General features: G+C 42.8%; 1 protein-coding gene across 1 annotated transcript in view; it reads right to left on the bottom strand.

Moving 5' to 3' along the window:
* LOC121578881 (zinc finger SWIM domain-containing protein 7-like) overlaps positions 1-25,799 on the bottom strand; it is an 82,594-nt gene that overhangs the window by 24,165 nt on the left and 32,630 nt on the right. The window contains exons 3-4 of the mRNA XM_041893202.1: positions 11,270-11,298; positions 10,635-10,710 (exon numbers count right to left, since the gene is read on the bottom strand). Coding sequence (XP_041749136.1) covers positions 10,635-10,710; positions 11,270-11,298 — 105 coding nt within the window. The remainder of the gene's footprint in view (positions 1-10,634; positions 10,711-11,269; positions 11,299-25,799) is intronic.

Here is a 25,799-nt window from a genome sequence, read left to right as displayed (position 1 = left end):
GGATACTCGTAGTGACCACTGGCCGTGTTGAAGTCAGTCTTCCCCTCGTCCCCCTCCCTTATCCGCACCAGGTTGTAGGCGTTCCGTAGATCCAGCTTGGAGAACACGTTGGCCCCCTGGAACAGCTCGAAGGCTGAGGAGATGAGTGGTAATAATAATAATATAATGCACGGGCGCAGAGTTTTTTCCTTCTTCTCCACAAAGCAGAACCCTGCACCGGCGGGGTAAGCAGAAGGACGGATGAACCCGGCAGCTAGGGAGTCCTCAATGTAGGTCTCCATAGCCTTGGTCTCCGGACCCGACAGCGAGTACAGTCGTCCCCGGGGCGGAGCGGTGCCTGGGAGAAGGTTGATTCCTTAGTCGTAGGGTCGGTGCGGCGGAAGCGAAGTGGCCCGGGCCTTACTGAACACCTCCCGGAGGTCCTGGTACTCCGCGGGAATGGCGGAGAGGTCCGAGGCAACTTCAGAGCCCCCAGGAAGACGTCCCGAGCAGGCTGCGCTGACTTCAGGCAATGAGCGTGGCAGAACGGGCTCCAGCCCATGACGGCACCGGTAGACCAATCAATAAAGGGGTTGTGTCGCTGGAGCCAAGAAAAACCCAATACCACGGGAATCTGTGGAGACTTAATTAGCAGGAATTGGATCATCTTGCTGTGGTTCCCTGATACTCGTAGGTTGATGGGGGTAGTATTGTGGGTGACCCGGCCTAGCTTGGATGCCAGGGTAGTGTCCATAAAGCTCTCATCGGCCCCAGAGTCGATGAGTACCCGGAGAGACTGGTTCCCCCACAGCAAGATGGCATGAAAGGGGGTGTGAGTAAGGGGAGAGGAAAAGTTATTCGTATGGCCCACCAGAGTTCTCGCTCCTACCGGTGAGCCTGGTCTTTTAGTGGACAGGTGGACACAGAAGGACCAGTAGTCCCGCAAAACAGGCAACTCTTCGTGTGAAGCCTGTATTGCCGTTCGGCTGGAGACAGCCTAGCTCTGCCTAGTTGCATCGGCTCGGGAAGAGGTGAATCGGCAGACTTCGGAGACTCTCGGGGGAACTTGGGTAGCCTCGGGTTCTCTCAGCAACGGAGCCGTCGGGGACTTCCCGGATGCCTCGGAGGTGAGGTGGAATCCTTGGGCGGGCGAGTGGAATCGGATACCTCTCCTTCCTTCGTTCCCGTAGTGGTCAAGGCGATGAGCGAGTCGATATCCGTCGGTAGTTCCCGGGCTGCAAGCTCGTCCTTTACTTCCTCTGATTCTCAGTGCAGGTACGTGTTGAACAGCGCTTCCGGGTTCCAGGCACACTCAGCTGACAACATGCGGAAATCCACTGCATAGCCTACCACACTGCGGGATTCTTGCTGAAGCTGGAGTAACTTCTGGGCAGCCTCTCTCCCGGATAATGGAGTATTGAAAACCTTCTTTACCTCCTGCATGAACTCCTCCAGACTGAAGCACACTGCCATAGCCCAGGCGAGAGCCCTCCCGGACATCAGCGATTCAGGAGAAGACCCAGATGCAGACAGTGTCCAAATAAAAAAAGTTTATTACAAAAACAGGGAGCAGGCAAACGACTGGTCAAGGGCAGGCAGAGGTCAGTAATCCAGATCAGAGTCTAAATGGTACAGAACGGCAGGCAGTCTCAGGGTCAGGGCAGGCAGAGGTCTTTAATCCAGGGTCGTATGACAAGGTACAGAACGGCAGGCAGGCTCAGGGTCAGGGCAGGCAGAATGGTCAAAACCGGGAATACTAGAAAACAGGAACTTGAGAAAGACAGGAGCAAGGGGAAAACCGCTGGTAGGCTTGACGAAACAAAATGAACTGGCAACAGACAAACAGAGAACACAGGTATAAATACACTGGGGATAATGGGGAAGATGGGCGACACCTGGAGGGGGGTGGAGATAATCACAAAGACAGGTAAAACAGATCAGGGTGTGACAGGTGTATATCGGTCTGCTACAGACAGCTATATCGGTCCGCTTATACAGGACTAATAAAGGCCCAGTGCACTACTTTTGTGAATGTCTTTAATGTTTACAGAACAAAGAGAGTGGGTATGATGATATGTGAAGCTGAATAGATTAATCTGTAAAATATGCCTTGAATGGGGAGCATTACTTATGAGTTAAGCTGAGTATCAGGGGCCAGGTGATGAAAAGCTAGCCTGGTCCCAGATCTGTTTATGCTGTCTTGGCCGTAGGAGTTGGCAAGACAGCACAAACACATCTGGGACCAGGCTTGTGAAAAGCAGTCTTCTTTCCCCCTCTGACGTCATTGCATACGCAATAGAACAGTCACGATGCTGGATGTTCCTCTCCTCTGTTTCATCAACAAAACAAAAACAGTAACAAATGCACTGGGGAGAACAATGGCACAGTTCAGCTTATGATTTCAGCTTTAACTGTTGTAAAGGATTGTATTTTTTATTTTGTTGAAACTAACTAGATTTGCAGGACTGTGAAATGAATCCATTACTACAAGATAACACATCATTTACAATTCCTACACATTGACCATATCATAACTCAAAACTCCTTTTTCTAAGCCTTAACTTTGCAAAAAAATATTCATTCATTGTTCAAAGTATTTTTTACCAATGTTTGGTATTTTATTTATTGTCACTAATCTAAGAAACCTGGCTGACGTGTGTACTGTATTGTTCCTCATGGGCTACATCGGACTTCCTCAGTACAGGTCTTGTGTAAAAAGACACAGGAAAGTCTTCCCAGTGGAACAATTTATGACTGCAACATCAGCAAAATCTCCAGTGAGAGGGCATAACACACACGCAACACAGCTTGGAGTGGAAAATTCTTTTTACACATAATATAAACTTGTGGAGTGTTATTGTGCTCTGCTTGAATTTAGCAAATGTCATGGCTTCTTTAGTGTCATGGAGAAAGCTCAGGAATATACAGAATATGGTGAGGAAGACTGAGTCATGTGAAAAAATACATCTGAAATTCACAGACACATAGGACATTTAGAGGTTGCGACCTTTGGCAAGAAAATCATGTAAATCATTACTAACAAATACATGCCTCATTATTTGAAATTGTTGATTATTACTTACCTTTTTAAAATGATGGATTTACATTATTATTCCTGACAAAATGCAGACATATTTTAGGATCTTGTTCAACATAGCCTAAATCATATGGGAAAACAAATCTAGGATATGATGTCACCCTCTTCTCTTGGCATCCCTAGAAGGCCTATTATACAACCCTCACATGGACACATACACCCACACACACACACACACACACCCACACACACACACACACACACCCCTCACATGGACACATACACCCACACACACACCCACACACACACCCACACACACACCCCCCTCACATGGACACAGCTGTGATCATTTGCCCAACTGGCATATTCCATTCCACCACAGGCCACCATCGTCATAGAGTGGCAACTGTGACTAACTGTCTCTCTGTAATAAAAGAGAAAAGAGAGAGGCTGGCGTCTCGACAAGGACAAGCCAGGCGGCTTTTAACACTCAATATTTTCAAACTGTATACTGTCCACTGCATGCATACTGTCTGTCCTTGTCCTTGCTGTTAAGAGCCATGTGGCTCCTCTAGTTTTTTATTTCTTCACCATGCTCATCAACCTTCACCTCTACAACTCCAAGGGCTAAACTATAGGAGTGTGCAGAACCTCAAGTACATTCCAATTGGAGACTGCATTGTACTGGTATTACTATAATTTGTTCAATCAAATCTGACCTTAGCATCAAGATACCAGGGCTGGGGACAATTCCATTCCAATTCAGTCAATAAACTGAAATTCCAATTTCATTTTCCCTAACTGCATCTCAATGAATAAAATGTGGAATTGGAATCTCAGTTTACTTCCTGAGTTGACTGAATTGAAATGGAATTGACCCTGCAAGATACTGTAGGTTGTAAAGCCTTCCATTCCAACCTGTGTATTTGCAAATGTGTTACAGTATTGATGTCACTAATCAGTAGCCTAAACAGTCCACTGTGGTTCACGGCTATGATTTTCAATGTTCAAATAATTATTATTTCACTCAACTGTATGAAAATGTATGCACTCACCAACTTGTAAGTCGCTCAGGATAAGAGCGTCTGCTAAATGACAAAAAAATATATATAAATATGACTACAACTGTAAACCAATACTGCTATTTAACATGAGAAAATCTGTATGCACAGTGGCGACCCGTCATTCAGGGCAGGTGGGGCAGAGCCCTAACTGTTTTGAGACCCATCTGTTTAGCAAAAAATTTAAATAAAATAAAATATATTTTATTGTTTTGCCTTTTTTGCATGTTATTTTGGCATTAATACGTGTCACATATCAGTTTGCAAACAATAAAAAAAAAATCAAAATCATTGAGTTAATAAAGCCACATACAAACATGGTCTCTTTTTTGCTTTCTTGAGTAAGGCAGCTCCAAAATGCAGGTGTTTCAGCCTAGCTCAGTGCTTTCTGTGGTGGTGAGGCAGCTAGCGGAAAATACGAAGCGTAGGGGTTGGTAATGTTCTCTAGTTGCGCCGTGATTGGTTCAGTGTTCTGTCACTCATGGGGACACTACGTCACCGCTAAATCTATGGGGAGAGCTCGAAAATTCAAGCCCCTTGGGTGCTGCCATAGAGTTACATTAGAAGTGCCCATCCAAGAAGACTCAAGGTCATTGGCCACAGATAAAATGATGTCAAATCGCGTTATGTCTACCGTAGCGTTGATTGGACTGATCATGTCAACGTCATACTTTCAAAATCTTAGCTAGCAAGCTAGCAGTCATCATCATGAATCAAGTCGATAATCTACTGGCAAATCCTTTTCAATCCTTGTCATATGAAGAGAAATTATGAAGAGTGCTCATCGGCCATTGGACATAAACATTACTCAATAAGTTGGAAATCGCAAATTCAACAATAAGTGGTTTGGAAGGAATCAGTGGCTAACTACAAGCATTGCAAAGCAATCACTAGCCTGCTATTCAGTGGAATGGGTGTGTAGTCCAAGTCTGGGTTTAAGGGTCTCTTTTTCAAGCTTAAAAGGATAAACATTCAACATTGGCCATGCTGTCAATCCAGCATGACTTCTGTCACGTTCAAAACAACTGGAAACTCGGAACTGGGAAATCTCAGACTTCAGTGAGTACAAGACAACTGGGAACTCGGAAAAAACAAGCTCTGACTGGGAAAATATATTTTGAACGGTCATCCAACTCGGAATTCCAAGTCGGGAACTCTGACCTCTTTCTAGAGCTCCGACCTGAAAATCACTGACGTCATGATTCAACCTTGTTTTTTTCTGAGTTCCCAATTGTCTTGAAAACACCATAAATCCAGAGAATGCCAGACTTTGACGCCACCTTCCTGTTCAAGTGAGCACAGCACAACAAGGTGAGTCCAAAAATATATTGTATGCTGCTGCATAAATTATGTAATATGCCAGGGATATACTGTATGTACAGTGGGGGAAAAAAGTATTTAGTCAGACAAGTGCAAGTTCTCCCACTTAAAAAGATGAGAGAGGCCTGTAATTTTCATCATAGGTACACGTCAACTATGACAGACAAAATGAGAAAAGAAATTCCAGAAAATCACATTGTAGGATTTTTAATGAATTTATGTGCAAATTATGGTGGAAAATAAGTATTTGGTCAATAACAAAAGTTTCTCAATACTTTGTTATACAGTGGGGAAAAAAAGTATTTAGTCAGCCACCAATTGTGCAAGTTCTCCCACTTAAAAAGATGAGAGAGGCCTGTAATATTCATCATAGGTACACGTCAACTATGACAGACAAATTGAGAATTTCTTTTCCAGAAAATCACATTGTAGGATTTTTAATGAATTTATTTGCAAATTATGGTGGAAAATAAGTATTTGGTCACCTACAAACAAGCAAGATATACTGGCTCTCACAGACCTGTAACTTCTTCTTTAAGAGGCTCCTCTGTCCTCCACTCGTTACCTTTATTAATGGCACCTGTTTGAACTTGTTATCAGTATAAAAGACACCTGTCCACAACCTCAAACAGTCACACTCCAAACTCCACTATGGCCAAGACCAAAGAGCTGTCAAAGGACACCAGAAACAAAATTGTAGACCTGCACCAGGCTGGGAAGACTGAATCTGCAATAGGTAAGCAGCTTGGTTTGAAGAAATCAACTGTGGGAGCAATTATTAAGAAATGGAAGACATACAAGACCACTGATAATCTCCCTCGATCTGGGGCTCCACGCAAGATCTCACCCCGTGGGGTCAAAATGATCACAAGAACGGTGAGCAAAAATCCCAGAACCACACGGGGGGACCTAGTGAATTACCTGCAGAGAGCTGGGACCAAAGTAACAAAGCCTACCATCAGTAACACACTACGCCGCCAGGGACTCAAATCCTGAAGTGCCAGACGTGTCCCCCTGCTTAAGCCAGTACATGTCCAGGCCCGTCTGAAGTTTGCTAGAGTGCATTTGGATAATCCAGAAGAGGATTGGGAGACCAAAATATAACTCTTTGGTAAAAACTCAACTCGTCGTGTTTGGAGGACAAAGAATGCTGAGTTGCATCCAAAGAACACCATACCTACTGTGAAGCATGGGGGTGGAAACATCATGCTTTGGGGCTGTTTTTCTGCAAAGGGACCAGGACGACTGATCCGTGTAAAGGAAAGAATGAATGGGGCCATGTATCGTGAGATTTTGAGTGAAAACCTCCTTCCATCAGCAAGGGCATTGAAGATGAAACGTGGCTGGGTCTTTCAGCATGACAATGATCCCAAACACACCGCCCGGGCAACGAAGGAGTGGCTTCGTAAGAAGCATTTCAAGGTCCTGGAGTGGCCTAACCAGTCTCCAGATCTCAGAGCAGTGATGTTTTGGGGCTGTCGCTGGGCAACACGGACTTTCAACTCCCTCCAAAGATTTTCTATGGGGTTGAGATCTGGAGACTGGCTAGGCCACTCCAGGACCTTGAAATGCTTCTTACGAAGCCACTCCTTCGTTGTCCGGGCGGTGTGTTTGGGATCATTGTCATGCTGAAAGACCCAGCCACGTTTCATCTTCAATTCCCTTGCTGATAGTTGACGTGTACCTATGATGAAAATTACAGGCCTCTCTCCTCTTTTTAAGTGGGAGAACTTGCACAATTGGTGGCTGACTAAATACTTTTTTCCCCCACTGTATACTGTAGCTAAGAAAGTAATACTAAGTTTATGTTGTGTAGTAAGCTGTTAGTAGCCCATGTGCCTCACCCAAATAATTTGGTCCCTTTTCCCCTCATAACTTAGCCTACTGTTCTGACTTGGTGGTGCACAATTAGCCAATAGCCTGTTTTAGAGAAATATCATCATTGAATATTGTAAAAGCTTTCATTGTCTGCTTATATGCCCCCTTTATTTATCCTATGGTTCTGACTTGGTGTACAGGGAGAATACTGTAAGAACGGCCCATGTTCTGAATTCTGTCGCTGTACATTTCTAAAGTGCTGAACAAATAGTTATATTGACTATGTCCGTCCTAGCTCGCTCATTAATGTCTTAATCTAAATTACGGATTGCCTCCTATCCGCTCGTCGTCCCTTTATGCCGTAGTTTGTACATCCCAATTGTCAGTAGAAACCACATTTGTTTAAGCAAGTCAGCCATATCAGCTATGTTTTTTAAAAGGCAGTAAATGAGGCTGAATGAACAGTTTCGCTGTCAGACAAGGCTCTGCTGATAGCCAGGTGTAACAGTGGTAAGGTGTTGGGACTGCTGTTGGGACTCTGCTGTTGGGACAGCTTTATGTAGGCCCTAACAGTTTGTGAGCACCGTATGTCACCATTATAGTGCAATTAATGTATTGTTTAGTGTTGTGTAGTGGCTTTGCTGGCATACATCTAAAAACAATGATTTACATGCTAAAATCGCCACAGTGTACGTATGGTTAATTATTTTATTAATAAAAGCTATGCTTATATTGTTACAGGTCAAACTTTCATATTCTTACAGGAAGAGTGTACAAACCCACATATAACAATGTTCAATGTTTTAAGTTCAGAACAAATAATGAAATATACAAAACCTTCTGAAAAACACAAACATCTTTGTACTCTGGTCACTGAACCACTTGACTGAGTAAAATGTATCTTACCTTTACAGTTCCCTTTCAGCAGGCAGCACCATAGGGTGACTGACTTGTCGTCAAATAAAAGGAGAGTCTAAAACTAAAGTCAATGAACAGATTCTCTGGCAACATATTAAGAACACGAACACAGTCACAAAAAAACGCAACATCTGTTGACATATTTTCAGAAAGCAGAGAACCACACCAGACTTCCAGAAGAACAGCACAATGACCTAAAAGCCATAAAAGTCATCTTCACACATGCAGACTGTCACGCCCTGGCTCTGGGGACGCTTGTATGTTGAGCCAGGGTGTGAGTGTTCTTTATGTTGTTCTAGTATTGTGTTTCTAGGGTATAGTTCTTGTATTGTGTTTCTATGTTGGCCAGAGTGGTTCTCAATCAGAGGCAACGAGTGTCAGCTGTTGCTGGTTGTCTCTGATTGGGAACCATATTTAAACAGTCTGTTTTTCCACAGTGTTTGTGGGATCTTGTTCCTGTTGTAGGTTTGTGGTTTGCACCTTTGGACGTCACGTATCGTTTTTGTTATTTTGTTCGTGTATCAATAATAAAAGCATGTTCGCAAATAACGCTGCGTATTGGTCCTCTGTATACGACGATCGTGACACAGACAGACTGGAGGAGACCATGCAGCAGCAGTAGGCTTTGCCTTTTAAACATCTTTCCCCAGGATGTGCTTTAGCAGCTTAGTCTTAGATGGTGCTGTGAGCCTTTGAGTCTGTTTCAGTGACCTGTTGGGCTGTGCTCTATGTGTCTGTACTTTGGGTCTGTTATAGCTGTCCTGCTGGGACAGTCCCATGGCCTGACTGAGGTAAGCCACTAGGATATGCTTACACTGACACAGGAGGAGGAATGTTAGTACTTTTAGCTAGCTTATTAAATCTAATGCATTTGGAGCCATGAGAGTGTGCAGCTTTTCTTTTCTGTGTGTGTGTCACGCAGACAGAATTCAAGTTCAGGCAAGTTTGCAGATACGCTTATCATTATTATCATGATTAATATATGTATGACTCATTTGTTTTCAACTTAAGGTTATTACATTGATTAAAAAATGCATAACACCTTCACAATGTCAGCATTTGTCATACCAATGTAATAAGGTAGGAAGAAAGTATTATATCCCCAAAAAACATTTGGCAAAAATACGCTCCATCATCATATTTTTCAGAGTAACAGTACAGTACACAGTGGTCTCTCTCCTGCTGGGCTGTGGTCCTGGAGCAGGGAGGCAGGGCTGTCATGGTCTGTAGACTGTCCAGGCAGTAGGCTCCATGTGAAACCCCCAGTGGCCCACTAGGGTGACCTAGTTCTGGGTGATAGACGTAGACCAATGATGCGGATGATGACGGGGTCTACAGTGAGACTGTGGCCCTGCCCCTGGTCCTGGTCTGCCCTAACCGACCCATGACAGGGTTGCAATGACGATGTCAAGGTCTCCAGTGCCCCTAAAAAAACACAGACAGCTCTGGCTGTGGGAGAAAGCGGGAGTAGTGTAGTCAACCTCACTGTGAGGTATGGATATACAGTATACTGTATTCAGGGAAATATTCAGCGGCAGCTGAGGGTTGAAGGGACTTTGGGGTCTTTTTGGTTTTGTGCTCCTGGGTGTCATATGGGATGGACAGGTTTAAATGAGACGTAAAAAGACCACTAGTGCCAGTGTCTCGCTAATAATGATCCAATAAGGATCTCTTTTGTCTCATGGATGTCAATGGTAGATGCATTCTAAGAATATGGTGGACCCTTTAGTCTCTTGCTGCTTTCTGTTTCTCTGGCTGATTTTAGCAATGTCACTCTAGGGACTGTAGTTGTCCTTATTCAAGGTGTAGCTAGGAGCCCGGGTTGTCTTGTAGCAAAAATAGATATTTACAATCCAAATAGAAACCCTCAATCAAAGATGAGACCTGACCAAAATATCCCCTGTCTGCTCAGTGCAACTGTTATAGAGATCAACATGTGAGCACCTTCTAGGGGGGGTAAACCCTGAATGGTTGAAATCTTCTCTTGCTCAGGATCTATGCATTACCCAAGACAAAGAGCATGACTAGACCAGGTTGTGTTTGTCTGTGTGTGTGTGTTTCAAATCAAATCAAATCTTATTTTATTTGTCACACGCGCCGGATACAACAGGTGTAGACCTTACAGTGAAATGCTTACTTACAAGCCCTTAACCAACAAGGCAGTTTTAAGAAAAATAAGTGTTAAGTAAAAAATAGATAAGTAAAAATAAAAAAATAAGAAAAATAACAAAATAACAAATAATGAAAGAGCAGCAGTAAAATAACAGTAGCGAGGCTATATGCAGGGGGTACAGGTACAGAGTCAATGTGCGGGGGCACAGGTTAGTCGAGGTAATTGAGGTAATATGTACATGTGGGTAGAGGTAGAGTGTTTGTGTTTGTTTGTTTGTGTGTGTGAGTGTGCTTGCGTGTGTTCGTGCATAGGTTTTGTATGATGTCTTTGTAGTTTATGGCTGTGTGTTCTATTAATTATTAATACCTTATTATGGCTCTGTGCTCACCAGCAGGCTCTCGTTCTTCCTGAGCACGGTGTAGGCGAAGGCTGGGCAGGCACAGTAGTGACAGGAGGTGTAGCAGGTGCACCATTGAGAGCATCTTGACTGGCTACAACACCGCTTGGTATGGCGACTGCTTGGCATCCAATCGCATGGCGCTACAGAGGGTAATGCGTATGGCCCAGTACGTCACTGGGGCTGAGCTCCCTGACATCCAGGACCTCTATACCAGGCGGTGTCAGAGGAAGCCCCTAAAAATTGTCAAAGACTCCAGCCACCCAAGTCATAGACTGTTCTATCTGCCACCGCAGATAACACTGCTAAATAGTTAACCAAATAGCTACCTCACTGCTGCTCACTGCTGCTGCTACTGCTTATTATTTATCCTGTTGCCTAGTCACTTCACCCCTACCCATATGTGCATACAGTATCTACCTCAATCTACTCGGTACTGGTACACCGTGAACATAGCCAAGTTATCGTTACTCATTGTGTATTTATTCCTTGTGTTATTATGTTTCTATAATTTTTCTATATTTCTCTCTGCATTGTTGGGAAGGGCCCGTAAGTAAGCATTTCACTGTTAGTCTACACCTGTTGTTTACGAAGCATGTAACAAATAACTTTTGATTTGATTTGATGTGTACAGCAGCCCTGGCCTGACCATCACCTTCAACAAAATAAACACAGACAGATTTTTTTTTTAAACAAGTAGGAGTCAAAAGCAAAGGCAGAGCAGGACAAAAAACACAGTTGTACTGGACCGTGGATTTATGCAAACAAGGAACAAAACGACCATGGAAAGATTCTCTGAATCATCACAGTGTTGTAGAAGAGAGAGAATGTCTCTAGCAAGTACTTGATCAAACAAACTTTTTAAAAAATGATGTGAATTCTGTTCGTACTTATACTGCCTTTGTCTGCCAGTGAAAACAGCTTGAGTCAATTCCACACGTTCACAACAGCTGAGGAAGGAGCACTGAAAATGGTAGATCAGTAGAACAGGGTGAGGAATGAGGTGAAACAAGCTCCCTCTGACCTCATCTCATCCTCAACTCAACCATCCCTGAGCTCCTTATGGGCCAACCCCAGGCGGTGAGGGTAGACAACATCACCCTGCCACGCTGACCCTCAACACGGGGGCCCCACAGAGCTTGTGCATAGTTCCCTCCTGTACTCCCTGTTCACCCACGACTGCGTGGTCATACACGACTCCAGCACCATCATCAAGTTTGCTGACAACTTGACGGTGATAGGCCTGATCACCGGTGACGATGAGACAGGCTACAGGCAGGTGGTCAGTAATCTGGCAGTGTGGGGCCGGAACAACCACCTCTCCCTCAACGTCAGTAACGCCAAGGAGCTGATCGTGGACTACAAGAAACGGGGGGACAAGCACGCCCCCATCCACATTGACGGGGCTGCAGTGGAGCGGGTCAAGAGCTTCAAGTTCTTCAGTGTCAAATCCCTAAGAACTTATAATGGTCCACACACGCGCACAGTCATGAAGAAGGCACGACAGCGCCTCTTTCCCCACATGTACCCAACAACAGAAACCATCATTCTTCAAAAATGTATACAGAAAGAATATGACACAAATTATGTATTACACATGCAAATATGTCTATATATCATTGCAGACACTGGAATGTAGTCCACTACACTGCATCTCCTCAGCAGTGTCGACTTTCAATGAAACGTCGATGATGGAATCTGAACATTTCCACACCTTCCTTGTTCCACTTCCTCCAGTCCATTCATATTGTCCATGTTTGAGTATTTGAATCCCCTCTACACATTCCCCCATATGCTTCTGGAAGAAAATAAAACACCAACCAGTATCTTTTGCAAAACAACACATGCAAATTAAAACATCAATATCAACAACAATATAAAAATGATATATAAAATGAATCACATTCCATTTCCCCCCTTTGATTCATAAGAAAATACTAAATATCACAATAATATGTAAAAACGTGAAAAATGATCGGATATTCAAAATGGATATCTATCCATCAATACTCCATCCAGTCCCACTTGTTCATCTCCATCTAGATCAGTAACAGTTAACAACGGCATCTGAGTGTTTTCTTCAGGCATCACAACTCCAACCCATCTCAATATCATAGCCTTTGCAAAAGTCAATAACAAAGTACAAAAGCAAAACATCACACACAGCGCTATAAGAGCTGCTACTAAAATCTGAACTATCACTGCTCCCACTGGGCCTAACTGATCTTGCAACCAAGCCTTCGCTGACCATCCAGCTCCTTCAGATCTACCAAACGCATCCCTTATATTCTTCAATGCATCTATAACACTAGTGATATTATCGGAACTATCGGTGATCAAAGTATAACAATCATCCCCCGTCAAGTTCATAGCCAAACATAATCCACCTTGTTTTGCTAAAATATAGTCAAGAGCCATGTCATGTTTCAACAGCGTCAGTCTGTGACTTCTTTGAGTATTTGACAGAAGGTTAAACCCTCTTATCGTTTCATTTGCAAAACCCTGCAAAGTATAGGTAATATTATCAATGTGATCTGCCAAAAATGTTACACCATACCATGTAAAAAGTCCAAGTCCCCACTTCCCTCCAATGGTAGGCTTCCAGACTATGAAATTTATCCATATCCCTTTTCACCCTATTTCCAAACCTAGAATCTGATTTATCTGTATCCGGTGCTTCCCCTCTTTTAATGGTAAAAACCTCATATGGAAGCTTCAACGTCGACATGTAACAACATCCTATCCATCCATAGGGTAAGAATATATATGCTTTATCACCACAAACCCACCAAATATCTCTAAAATTCCCAACAGTCACATTACCAGGCAAAAGCTGATCTTTCACCATCAAAGTCCTGCTCTTCTTACTAACTGGAACATAAAAAGTTACATTATATTTCTCATTACTAACCTTACGTTCATGCTTACCCAAAGTCATCATATAATCATCACAATCTGATATTTCCATAAACATACCCTGTCCATCATATGTTTTATTTGAACAAAAACAGCTTTTAGCCCTCACGGGTTTCACCTTCAATGCTTCAGGAATCGCTGTTAACTGATTTTCCTTCCGATCTAACAAATTCACATAGGGTAATCTCATTTAACCAAGAACACTTAAACCTAGGCCTAAACAAATGCTTCTACAACGACATCATTATATCTGTTAATGATTGTTGCTGATACAACAGCCATGATAAAGCATAAGATTGACACGTACTTGATAGAGGTTGAGCCACCGTCTCTAAGATTGAACCCCATGTGCCTGGTACTGGAATTCTCAACAGACATGGACCCTCAAGATTCCTCACTGATCTTACAGAATGAGTTAACTGCTGGAAGCATAGATTCCTACCTGCCCATCCATCTTTAATTTGCAAAACAGAAGAATCAAATCCATATGCCTTCCATTTAGTTTCTCTCTTCCCTAACGAGCGGTATTGATCAGATATATCTTCTTTTCTTCCATCAAAATCAAAGAACTCATCCTGTACCTCCATGATAGTATTCTGCACTATTTCAGATGAATCTACATCATTCTCTACTACCATCTGCTCTCCTATTTCAACACTATCCTTACTACCATTCACAGCACTCTCCATCCGTATCATAAACTTCTGAGTCACTCTTACTACATCCTTTAGTTTCAGAAAAGTTGTTGTTGGTGTCTGTGTCACATTTCCTAAATTTGTTATTACCGTCGTAACATTAATCTCTTTCAAAGTTACAGTTAAAATAGTTGCTTTAGTTGATGTATTAACACTCTTAATTATTTCCAGTGGGAAAGTGACAGATGTCCTCTGTGTATTATTTACTGTTAGAGTGGCTACTGTAATATACTTCTCCTGAACTCCTTTGGTGACTGTGGAAGCTTCAACAGACTTGAAATCTTCCATCATAAGCGTCACCTTACAAGTTACATAGCCTTTTAACCAATAATTCTTAACCGGAACAAATTTTAACGCTGGCTCTAAATAAGTACACATATATTCTCCCTGATCTTCCCATGTAACATTACGCAAAATAAGTGAGCAATCACTCATAACCCTCTTCCACTTCATATCGTTGTACAAAATATACTTCCTTTGACTAGATGAAACAGCTTCTACTTCTGGTCCTGATAACAACACTTCTTCTCCATAATTATCTCTCCACGTGGGAGGAATGTCACCACCCCCACTCCTTCTCTCACATCTACAAGGAAGATGAGCTGTACCACCCATCCTAACCCTAATGACAGTAGTTTCTTCTAAAATTGGTTTTCGAGCGATTGTCTGAGGCGCCATTGTAATCAAATGTGATACATTTATAGCTTTAATAACTGTCAATGTTGAAAGAGTTGAATTGCTTCTCACTGTTGTTGTAATAGGCTGAAGTGTTGATGTCATTGTTGTTGATTCATCTATTTTTCCCACAGCTTTGAGCTCTTTACTTGTATTTCCACCTATCACCACTAGTGTCACTACATTAACTCTCAGTCCCAACTCTAATCCCTCACTTTCAAACTGTGGATTATAAAAAATACATTTATAATCACCTTGATCCTACTGCTGGGAATTGTACACATTGAGACTGCAATCACCCTCAATCTTCATTCTTCTCTTATCATTCAGCAACGCATACTTTCTCAATGCAACAGATCTAAACTCCTGCCATATCTATCTTCCCACTGAACTCTAAATTTCCCTTCACCACTGTTCTCTCTCGTGCACTAACATTGAAGCTGAGCTGACTTTCCTAGAGTTACTTCAACCCTAGTTTTCGTAACGTTTTTAGTCTGACGTTTTCCCCAATTTTTTCAAAAACCATTTCACTGATTTATCCACAAATTCCTTTCACACTAATTTCAGGATATTTGATCGGGAAGTCCCCACCTGCTTATGACTTCTTTACACAAGAACTTGGCAACCGATTGAGCATCCTTTCGCTTGGTTGGACAGGCCTCCGGCCATCGTGAAAATCTATCTACAACCACCAACATGTATCTTTTCCCATCAACTGGTTTTATCATATCAACAAAGTCGATAACCAACTCACGCATAGGACCTCTCGGTGTAGGAATGTAACCAGGAAGAACAGTCACACCCCTGCGAACATTATTTTTCAGACAGATTGTGCACCTGCCTATGACATAGTCACCCTGTTCAAGCAAATATGGTTCCCAAAAACCATACTCCTTTGTGATCTTTCTCCTAACCTCCCCCTTGCAACATGAGCTAACCCATGTGCTTCCTGAATTATCAGACCTAGTAGGTCTAGAGGCGTTACTATCAACCCCTCATGGTTTCTCCAAAGACAACAAAGGATTGTTACTCTGAGGATTTTTTTTATTGTCTTCAAAACACCTGCTTTCGAAAGTCCTTCAATTTGTGGTTCAATCCCTTGGATTGCTTCATCTTTCAATGGATACTGATTCTTCCAAGGAGGTCTGGCTCCTGGTCGAAGTTCAACTTTCACCGGTTGGGCTGATTTCACAAGTCCAATATCGGTACTGTGTTGAGACCACAAACATTCTGGAACTTGTTGCAACATCTCCTCTTTCATAGGGTCTGAATCCATCTTCACACCGCAAATAGATTAATGTGTCATCCGTACAGCTTGTGGCTCTCCTTGTCCTTGAGCCGAAATCATGATTTTGAGAAATCGCTGATCTTCACTCCTCCAAATCGCCAAATTCTCTTTCATCGGTACGAAAACAGCTTTCTCTGCTTCTGTCATCATTTCTCCTATTTGCTTCTGCTCATAGCCTTCAGAAACCAACAAGGTCACATGTGGCACACTCTTCTCAATCTCCGATTCTTTATCCAGATAATCGTCTGTGTTTATCTTCATAGCTGCTCCTTGTGGTCCTAAAATTATGCAACATGAGCTGAGTTGAACTTTCTTTGGTTGATGACTCAACCATTCCTCTGAGTTCGATTGGCAGCATTCTTGAAATACTTGAGCGTACAATGAAATGGATATTCCGGAAGCCTCGCATCTGGCATATTTGCCACAATGAATTTCTCCCATATCTTAGCCTGCTTCAAAAAATCTTCACTGAGATTTCCAATCCAGAATACTGAAGAAGAATCCATCTCTGTCATCATCAACAATTGGTAAACCTTTTCCTTTGGCACTTCTACCAGACAGCCGTCTGGTGTACATTTTATTGTACAGTTCAACTTACACAATGCATCTCTTCCCAACAATGCAATAGGTGTATGTTCTGATACCAGTATTGGTATTGTAATTTTCTGATTTTCATAGCAGAGCTCAATTGGTTCCGTAAGAGGAATCAGCTGTTTCACTCCCTCAAATCCCATTGTCCTAATTAGTTGATTGGACATAGGAAGATGTGTAGCATCTTCAGGCCCAACACAGATAAAAGCAGCCCCGCTATCCGCCATCACTTCCAATGGTCGGTTGTTTATTTTCACCTCAATTGTTGGATCTTTTTCCGGTCCTGATGCTACCAGCTGACACCCCCCTTTCGGATCTTCTCGGCACCCCTAGAATCCTTGCTCCAGGCCCCTATAAGGGTTCACCGGTCCTCCAGATGATTTTGACTGGCCCCTGTATCTTCCTCTGAAATTCCCTCTGATGTTTCCTCCTGGCCCATTACACTCACGGGCAAAGTGACCAACCTGTCCACAATTATAACACACTTCTGAAGATTGCTGGAAGTATGGCTTAAATCTTCCTCCCCTTCCTCTTTCTAAGCCTTCTCGTCCTCTTCCTCTCCAATTCTGTGTCTGTCCAGAGACTGGCTGTGGATATGAAACAACTGGTACCGCTATTGGTGGCTGGTACAATTGCGGTTGGAACTGGTCCGGTTGAAGCTGTGGCAGTGATTGTTGATTTGGTGCACACTGATTCTGCATAACCAAAGCTTGTTTCTTCTCCTTCTTATTCTCCACCAGTTGTATTTGATTGAGTTTTCTGAGAGTTTCTTGGTCCTGTTCTTTCTGGTTGTGTTCCTTTTTCCTGTACAGATCCACTTGATGGGCTATATGATCTGTATAGACACATTTTGTCATGCTTCCAAGTCCAACCACCTCTGCCAGTTTGCTCCTTACTGGTAAGGGCAGTCCCATCAGCAGTTTAGCTCTCAAAATTGACTGCTCAATTTGACTCACATCTGGATCATTTCCGGTAATATTTCTCCACACTTGATTTACTCTTGACACATAGGCTCTCAGATTTTCTTGTTGTCCTAGTGGGTCAATCAGAATGTTGTCAGAATGCACATTTGTTGGAAACGTATCTTTCAGTGCTCTCCACAGCCGATTTCTACTTGCAGTCAACAATTCAGGGTCATTCACTGCAGTCCCCACATATCTATTAAGTCCAGCTCTCTGAAAAATGTATTCCATATCTGGAATCCCAAGGAGATTAGCCAAAAGTATCTTAATGTCTCCTATGGCAGACTGTGTTCCCACCGTAATTTCTTCCAATTTTGAAATCCAAGGATATGCTCCATCTTGAAGAGTAGGCAGCTTCTCAAATATATCTGACATACAGTGGGGAAAAAAAGTATTTAGTCAGCCACCAATTGTGCAAGTTCTCCCACTTAAAAAGATGAGAGAGGCCTGTAATTTTCATCATAGGTACACGTCAACTATGACAGACAAATTGAGGAAAAAAAATCAAGTTTGCAAATTATGGTGGAAAATAAGTATTTGGTCACCTACAAACAAGCAAGATTTCTGGCTCTCACAGACCTGTAACTTCTTCTTTAAGAGGCTCCTCTGTCCTCCACTCGTTACCTGTATTAATGGCACCTGTTTGAACTTGTTATCAGTATAAAAGACACCTGTCCACAACCTCAAACAGTCACACTCCAAACTCCACTATGGCCAAGACCAAAGAGCTGTCAAAGGACACCTGAAACAAAATTGTAGACCTGCACCAGGCTGGGAAGACTGAATCTGCAATAGGTAAGCAGCTTGGTTTGAAGAAATCAACTGTGGGAGCAATTATTAAGAAATGGAAGACATACAAGACCACTGATAATCTCCCTCGATCTGGGGCTCCACGCAAGATCTCACCCCGTGGGGTCAAAATGATCACAAGAATGGTGAGCAAAATTCCCAGAACCACACAGGGGGACCTAGTGAATGACCTGCAGAGAGCTGGGACCAAAGTAACAAAGCCTACCATCAGTAACACACTACGCCGCCAGGGACTCAAATCCTGCAGTGACAGACGTGTCCCCCTGCTTATGCCAGTACATGTCCAGGCCCGTCTGAAGTTTGCTAGAGTGCATTTGGATGATCCAGAAGAGGATTGGGAGAATGTCATATGGTCAGATGAAACCAAAATAGAACATTTTGGTAAAAACTAAACTCGTCGTGTTTGGAGGACAAGGAATGCTGAGTTGCATCCAAAGAACACCATACCTACTGTGAAGCATGGGGGTGGAAACATCATGCTTTGGGGCTGTTTTTCTGCAAAGGGACCAGGACGACTGATCTGTGTAAAGGAAAGAATGAATGGGGCCATGTATTGTGAGATTTTGAGTGAAAACCTCCTTCCATCAGCAAGGGCATTGAAGATGAAACGTGGCTGGGTCTTTCAGCATGACAATGATCCCAAACACGACGCCCGGGCAACGAAGGAGTGGCTTCGTAAGAAGCATTTCAAGGTCCTGGAGTGGCCTAGCCAGTCTCCAGATCTCAACCCCATAGAAAATCTTTGGAGGGAGTTGAAAGTCCGTGTTGCCCAGCGACAGCCACAAAACATCACTGCTCTAGAGGAGATCTGCATGGAGGAATGGGCCAAAATACCAGCAACAGTGTGTGAAAACCTTGTGAAGACTTACAGAAAACGTTTGACCTGTGTCATTGCCAACAAAGGGTATATAACAAAGTATTGAGAAACTTTTGTTATTGACCAAATACTTATTTTCCACCATAATTTGCAAATAAATTCATTGAAAATCCTACAATGTGATTTTCTGGATTTTTTTTTCTCATTTTGTCTGTCATAGTTGACGTGTACCTATGATGAAAATTACAGGCCTCTCTCATCTTTTTAAGTGGGAGAACTTGCACAATTGGTGGCTGACTAAATACTTTTTTCTCCACTGTATCGGTATTCTGCAAAGGCTTATACTCTAGGTTCTGTCCTCGAATTATCACTGGCATCATCTTCTTAATTGTGCTCTCCTTCCTTGGCCTCAATGTATACTTCTTCTCCAATTCTTGGGATCCTTTTCTCAGCAGTTTTTTCTTCTGTATCTTCAGCTTCTTGAGTTGTTCTTCCAGTTCTCTTACTTTTTCAAAATTATTCGCCTTATCCAGGCATAATATGCATCGGTCTATATCTCTTTCTATTTCTTCTGTGCTAATCATTGTAGGATAAAATCCTCTTGAATATGAAGCACCTTTAATCTCCAAATCTTCATCGCTTTCTTCATCTTCACTTTCATCAGAACTCAAATATCTTGTATTCTTCTCCTTCAAACATCCATCACCCCTTCTTTCCGCTCTGGCCAACCTCCGTCTGATCACAGGGTCATATCCACCCATGATCTCTTCTGAATCACTCTGATCATCATCATCAACATCTTCAAGTTCCATCCTCCTGAACCTCACTCCACCCTTAGTTTCCAGACATCTCGTTTTCTTCTTACTTTTGGAGTTTGGATTCATCTTTATGGTCGTTTCTGCTTGTCCTCTCTCTATTATTCGTTCATCTTCATCTCTGATGCAATAATCACCCTCCTGAATGATCATTGGAAGCTGAGGATAGACGTCCTTAAACTCTACTTCTTTCTCGTAAGGTGGGGTCTTTTTGCTGAATCCGTATGTGAGAAAGGTGTATTGACTTCTGCCATTAGTTTTTCTGTCACCTTCACCTCTTTTGCCATTTTCTCTATACCTCTGTTTCTTTTATCGTTGGTATCTTTTATCAGTTTTTGTCCTTCATTTTCAAACAGCTTAAGAACACACAGCTATCTTTGTCTCTTTTCTTTATGTTGATCACTTTTTTTCCCTTCTTTTGATCTGCCTTATAAATCGACAGAAGCACTTTCATTATGTTGATGACGTCAGGCCAACGTTTATTCCATTTTCCAGATAACCTTGCAATACCATTAACTAGAGGATTACTATTTTCTACTACATCAACAGGAGTAATTACTTTCATAGTTTTGATGTCCTTTTTCCCCATTGTAACAACTCTTTTATATTCCTTTATTGTGAATTATTTTATTATTATTATTATTTTAAACCAATTAATTTGTAAACTAAAAATACTATAGACTATGTAGCTTATGTTTCCCTCCTTTTTTATTTTTTTTATTTTTATTATAATTAATTAATCAATATATTTATTTTTATTAATTTATTTATTTATTTATTAATTAATGTTTATTTTATTTTACCAAATTATTGATTAGTGGCAATCTTACCACATCCGATCAGGAAAAGTAAAGGAAAGTAGTCAACTTCAGAGCAATCCAAAAAAGAAAGACCTGTAATCCAGCAACACTACAGCACCCACAAACCAATTGCTTAATAAGCACCCAATTACCTTAATATTACAGAATAATGTCAGTGCTGGATTTCCAACACAACTCTAATCAAACCAACTCATGCACAAAAAACTCCAATATGCAATTCTTAATTACATCAATTGATCAGTCTGTTGCCAAGTCCCTGTCAAATTGTCACAACATGAAATATGCTAGGCACACAAAATATCCTGTATGGGAAGGTACGTTTTGTGAACAGAACAGTACTGGCCTTGATTGGACTTGATCCATGGCAGCACACACTGTCGTGTGACGCACTGGTCAGCACCTCCTCTCTCTCTCTGTCTCCTCCTTCTCGTCTCTCATATGACAGAAGAACAAAGGAACAGACAATAATTTAGTATTTTATGCACTCACTGGGTTATTTCAACCATGCAATACCCTTTTAGAAATACCTATGTTCACACTCGCGCTAAGAAATAAGCAAACAGCTTAACTCAGGAATATTAGAAATAGCTCAATAACATTTAATTTATTTTTAATCCGTCAACATATCTCTCATTTAAAAATTCTATAGATCTCAATCAAATAGTTTCATCGTTAAGCAACAGCCGATTTAACAAACAGAATACTTTATTCGTGTGTAAGTCTCCCCCTCCTTCTCTGTCTGCATTTCACAGCAGCTCAGTGCAGGCAGGGGAGTGGCATATTTGCTCTACGTAACTCTAAACTCATAAAATCCCACACATGCGCAGTTCATTCACCAGTGCGATTTCAGAGTGAGAAGAGCTCCCAGCAGCTCTCCCCAAGCTAAACAACAGAAAGTAGACAGACCAGCTGTCCCTCCGTTATTTCCCCAACACAGACAAACAGTAACACTTAACAGAACTCACCAACCAACACAAAACATAGAACACAAATCCTACTTTGAAGTTTCTTAACTTCACTTATCCTAATCTGCAGATTTATAGTTATTTTCTTATCCATTACAAATAATCGTCCTCCCTGTAGGCTCATAATCTTTTAACAGTTATTAAACGTTCTCTTTTTATGGAGACTCATAAGATTTTAACCTTAACGTCCTCCCAGGGGGCTCATATATAGTTAACAATTATTAACGTTCTCACTAACGGAGACTCATAAGATTTTAACCTTAACTTCCTTCCAGGGGGCTCATATATAGTTAACAATTATTAACGTTCTCACTAACGGAGACTCATAAGATTTTAACCTTAACTTACATATTTCCTTACAAAAAACTAAAACCCCGTTGTTTTCAACGCAAACAAATTTAGAAATTTAGAACGGATTCTTATCCCACAGCAAATAACAGCAAAGTGCACACATAAGTCTTTCAAACGGTACATCTCCTCAGTGCACACACCCACATAAGCAAACAAACCGACCAGCGGCCAAAATTGTGAGAAATCTCACCTTATGTGCCGGCGTCTTGAGCGGGAGTCACTTCGTAGCTCATGAATGGAACACTGGAGAGACGCAACACGTCCCAAAGGTCCTCGTCGCCATTCTGTGGTATCTAAATAACGATGCTAATTATGCTGTGAGGACAAGAACTCCGCTGACACTGTCCTTGTTTATAATAGTTTATTACACCAAAGATTTCAGCGCCAATTTACAGACTCCAACAGACATCTGGAGAACAACTGACCCAATCTCTAATATGTTGTTCCTCCTCGTCCTTTGTTTCAACCATGGTATTTATAATCTGTAACATAATATGGGTGTTTTCCCATAAACCAATCCCAGGCCTCCACATAACAGACTTCCTCTAACACACCATTTGCAAACATCAGCAAAGTCATAAACTGTTTAGACACTACAAAATCCAGAAAAATGCATGTCAAAAATGTTATAAATTGATTTGCATTTTAATAAGGGAAATAAGTATTTGACCCCCTCTCAATCAGAAAGATTTCTGGCTCCCAGGTGTCTTTTATACAGGTAACGAGCTGAGATTAGGAGCACACTCTTAAAGGGAGTGCTCCTAATCTCAGCTTGTTACCTGTATAAAAGACTCCTGTCCACAGAAGCAATCAATCAATCAGATTCCAAACTCTCCACCATGGCCAAGACCAAAGAGCTCTCCAAGGATGTCAGGGACAAGATTGTAGACCTACACAAGGCTGGAATGGGCTACAAGACCATCGCCAAGCAGCTTGGTGAGAAGGTGACAACAGTTGGTGCGATTATTCGCAAATGGAAGAAACACAAATTAACTGTCAATCTCCCTCGGCCTGGTGCTCCATGCAAGATCTCACCTCGTGGAGTTGCAATGATCATGAGAACGGTGAAGAATCAGCCCAGAACTACACGGGAGGATCTTGTCAATGATCTCAAGGCAGCTGGGACCGTAGTCACCAAGAAAACAATTGGTAACACACTACGCCGTGAAGGACTGAAATCCTGCAGCGCCCGCAAGGTCCCCCTGCTCAAGAGGCACATATACAGGCCCGTCTTAAGTTTGCCAATGAACATCTGAATGATTCAGAGGAGAACTGGGTGAAAGTGTTGTGGTCAGATGAGACCAAAATTGAGCTCTTTGGCATCAACTCAACTCTCCGTGTTTGGAGGAGGAGGAATGCTGCCTATGACCCCAAGAACACCATCCCCACCGTCAAACATGGAGGTGGAAACATTATGCTTTGGGGGTGTTTTTCTGCTAAGGGGACAGGACAACTTCACCGCATCAAAGGGACGATGGACGGGGCCATGTACCGTCAAATTTTGGGTGAGAACCTCCTTCCCTCAGCCAGGGCATTGAAAATGGGTTGTGGATGGGAATTCCAGCATGACAATGACCCAAAACACACAGCCAAAGCAACAAAGGAGTGGCTCAAGAAGAAGCACATTAAGGTCCTGGAGTGGCCTAGCCAGTCTCCAGACCTTAATCCCATAGAAATCTGTGGAGGGAGCTGAAGGTTCGAGTTACCAAACGTCAGGCTCGAAACCTTAATGACTTGGAGAAGATCTGCAAAGAGGAGTGCGACAAAATCCCTCCTGAGATGTGTGCAAACCTGGTGGCCAACTACAAGAAACGTCTGACCTCTGTGATTGCCAACAAGGGTTTTGCCACCAAGTACTAAGTCATATTTTGCAGAGGGGTCAAATACTTATTTCAAATCAAATTTTTATTGGTCACATGCGCCGAATACAACAGGTGCAGACATTACAGTGAAATGCTTACTTACAGCCCTTAACCAACAGTGCATTTATTTTTAACAAAAAAAGTAAAAATAAAACAACAACAAAAAAAGTGTTGAGAAAAAAAAGAGCAGAAGTCAAATAAAATAACAGTAGGGAGGCTATATATACAGGGGGGTACCGTTGCAGAGTCAATGTGCGGGGGCACCGGCTAGTTGAGGTAGTTGAGGTAATATGTACATGTGGGTAGAGTTAAAGTGACTATGCATAAATAATTAACAGAGTAGCAGCAGCGTAAAAAGGATGGGGTGGGGGGCAGTGCAAATAGTCCGGGTAGCCATGATTAGCTGTTCAGGAGTCTTATGGCTTGGGGGTAGAAGCTGTTGAGAAGTCTTTTGGACCTAGACTTGGCACTCTGGTACCGCTTGCCGTGCGGTAGCAGAGAGAACAGTCTATGACTAGGGTGGCTGGAGTCTTTGACAATTTTGAGGGCCTTCCTCTGACACTGCCTGGTATAGAGGTCCTGGATGGCAGGAAGCTTGGCCCCAGTGATGTACTGGGCCGTACGCACTACCCTCTGTAGTGCCTTGTGGTCGGAGGCCAAGCAGTTGCCATACCAGGCGGTGATGCAACCAGTCAGGATGCTCTCGATGGTGCAGCTGTAGAATTTTTTGAGGATCTGAGGACCCATGCCAAATCTTTTCAGTCTCCTGAGGGGGAATAGGCTTTGTCGTGCCCTCTTCACGACTGTCTTGGTGTGTTTGGACCATGATAGTTCGTTGGTGATGTGGACACCAAGGAACTTGAAGCTCTCAACCTGTTCCACTACAGCCCCGTCGATGAGAATGGGGGCGTGCTCAGTCCTTTTTTTTCCCCTGTAGTCCACAATCATCTCCTTTGTCTTGGTCACGTTGAGGGAGAGGTTGTTGTCCTGGCACCACACGGCCAGGTCTCTGACCTCCTCCCTATAGGCTGTCTCATCGTTGTCGGTGATCAGGCCTACCACTGTTGTGTCGTCGGCAAACTTAATGATGGTGTTGGAGTCGTGCCTGGCCATGCAGTCATGGGTGAACAGAGAGTACAGGAGGGGACTGAGCACACACCCCTGAGGGGCCCCCGTGTTGAGGATCAGTGTGGCAGATGTGTTGTTACCTACCCTTACCACCTGGGGGCGGCCCGTCAGGAAGTCCATGATCCAGTTGCAGAGGGAGGTGTTTAGTCCCAGGATCCTTAGCTTAGTGATGAGCTTAGAGGGCACTATGGTGTTGAACACTGAGCTGTAGTCAATGAATAGCATTCTCACGTAGGTGTTCCTCTTGTCCAGGTGGGAAAGGGCAGTGTGGAGTGCAATAGAGATTGCATCATCTGTGGATCTGTTGGGGCGGTATGCAAATTGGAGTGGGTCTAGGGTTTCTGGGATAATGCTGTTGATGTGAGCCATGACCAGCCTTTCAAAGCACTTCATGGCTACAGACGTCAGTGCTACGGGTCGGTAGTCATTTAGGCAGGTTATCTTAGAGTCCTTGGGCACA

This window comes from Coregonus clupeaformis, chromosome 13 (assembly GCF_020615455.1).
Source record: "Coregonus clupeaformis isolate EN_2021a chromosome 13, ASM2061545v1, whole genome shotgun sequence".
NCBI lineage: Eukaryota > Metazoa > Chordata > Actinopteri > Salmoniformes > Salmonidae > Coregonus > Coregonus clupeaformis.
Note: the sequence above shows the minus strand (reverse complement) of the source record. Positions and strands in the feature narration are given on the sequence as shown.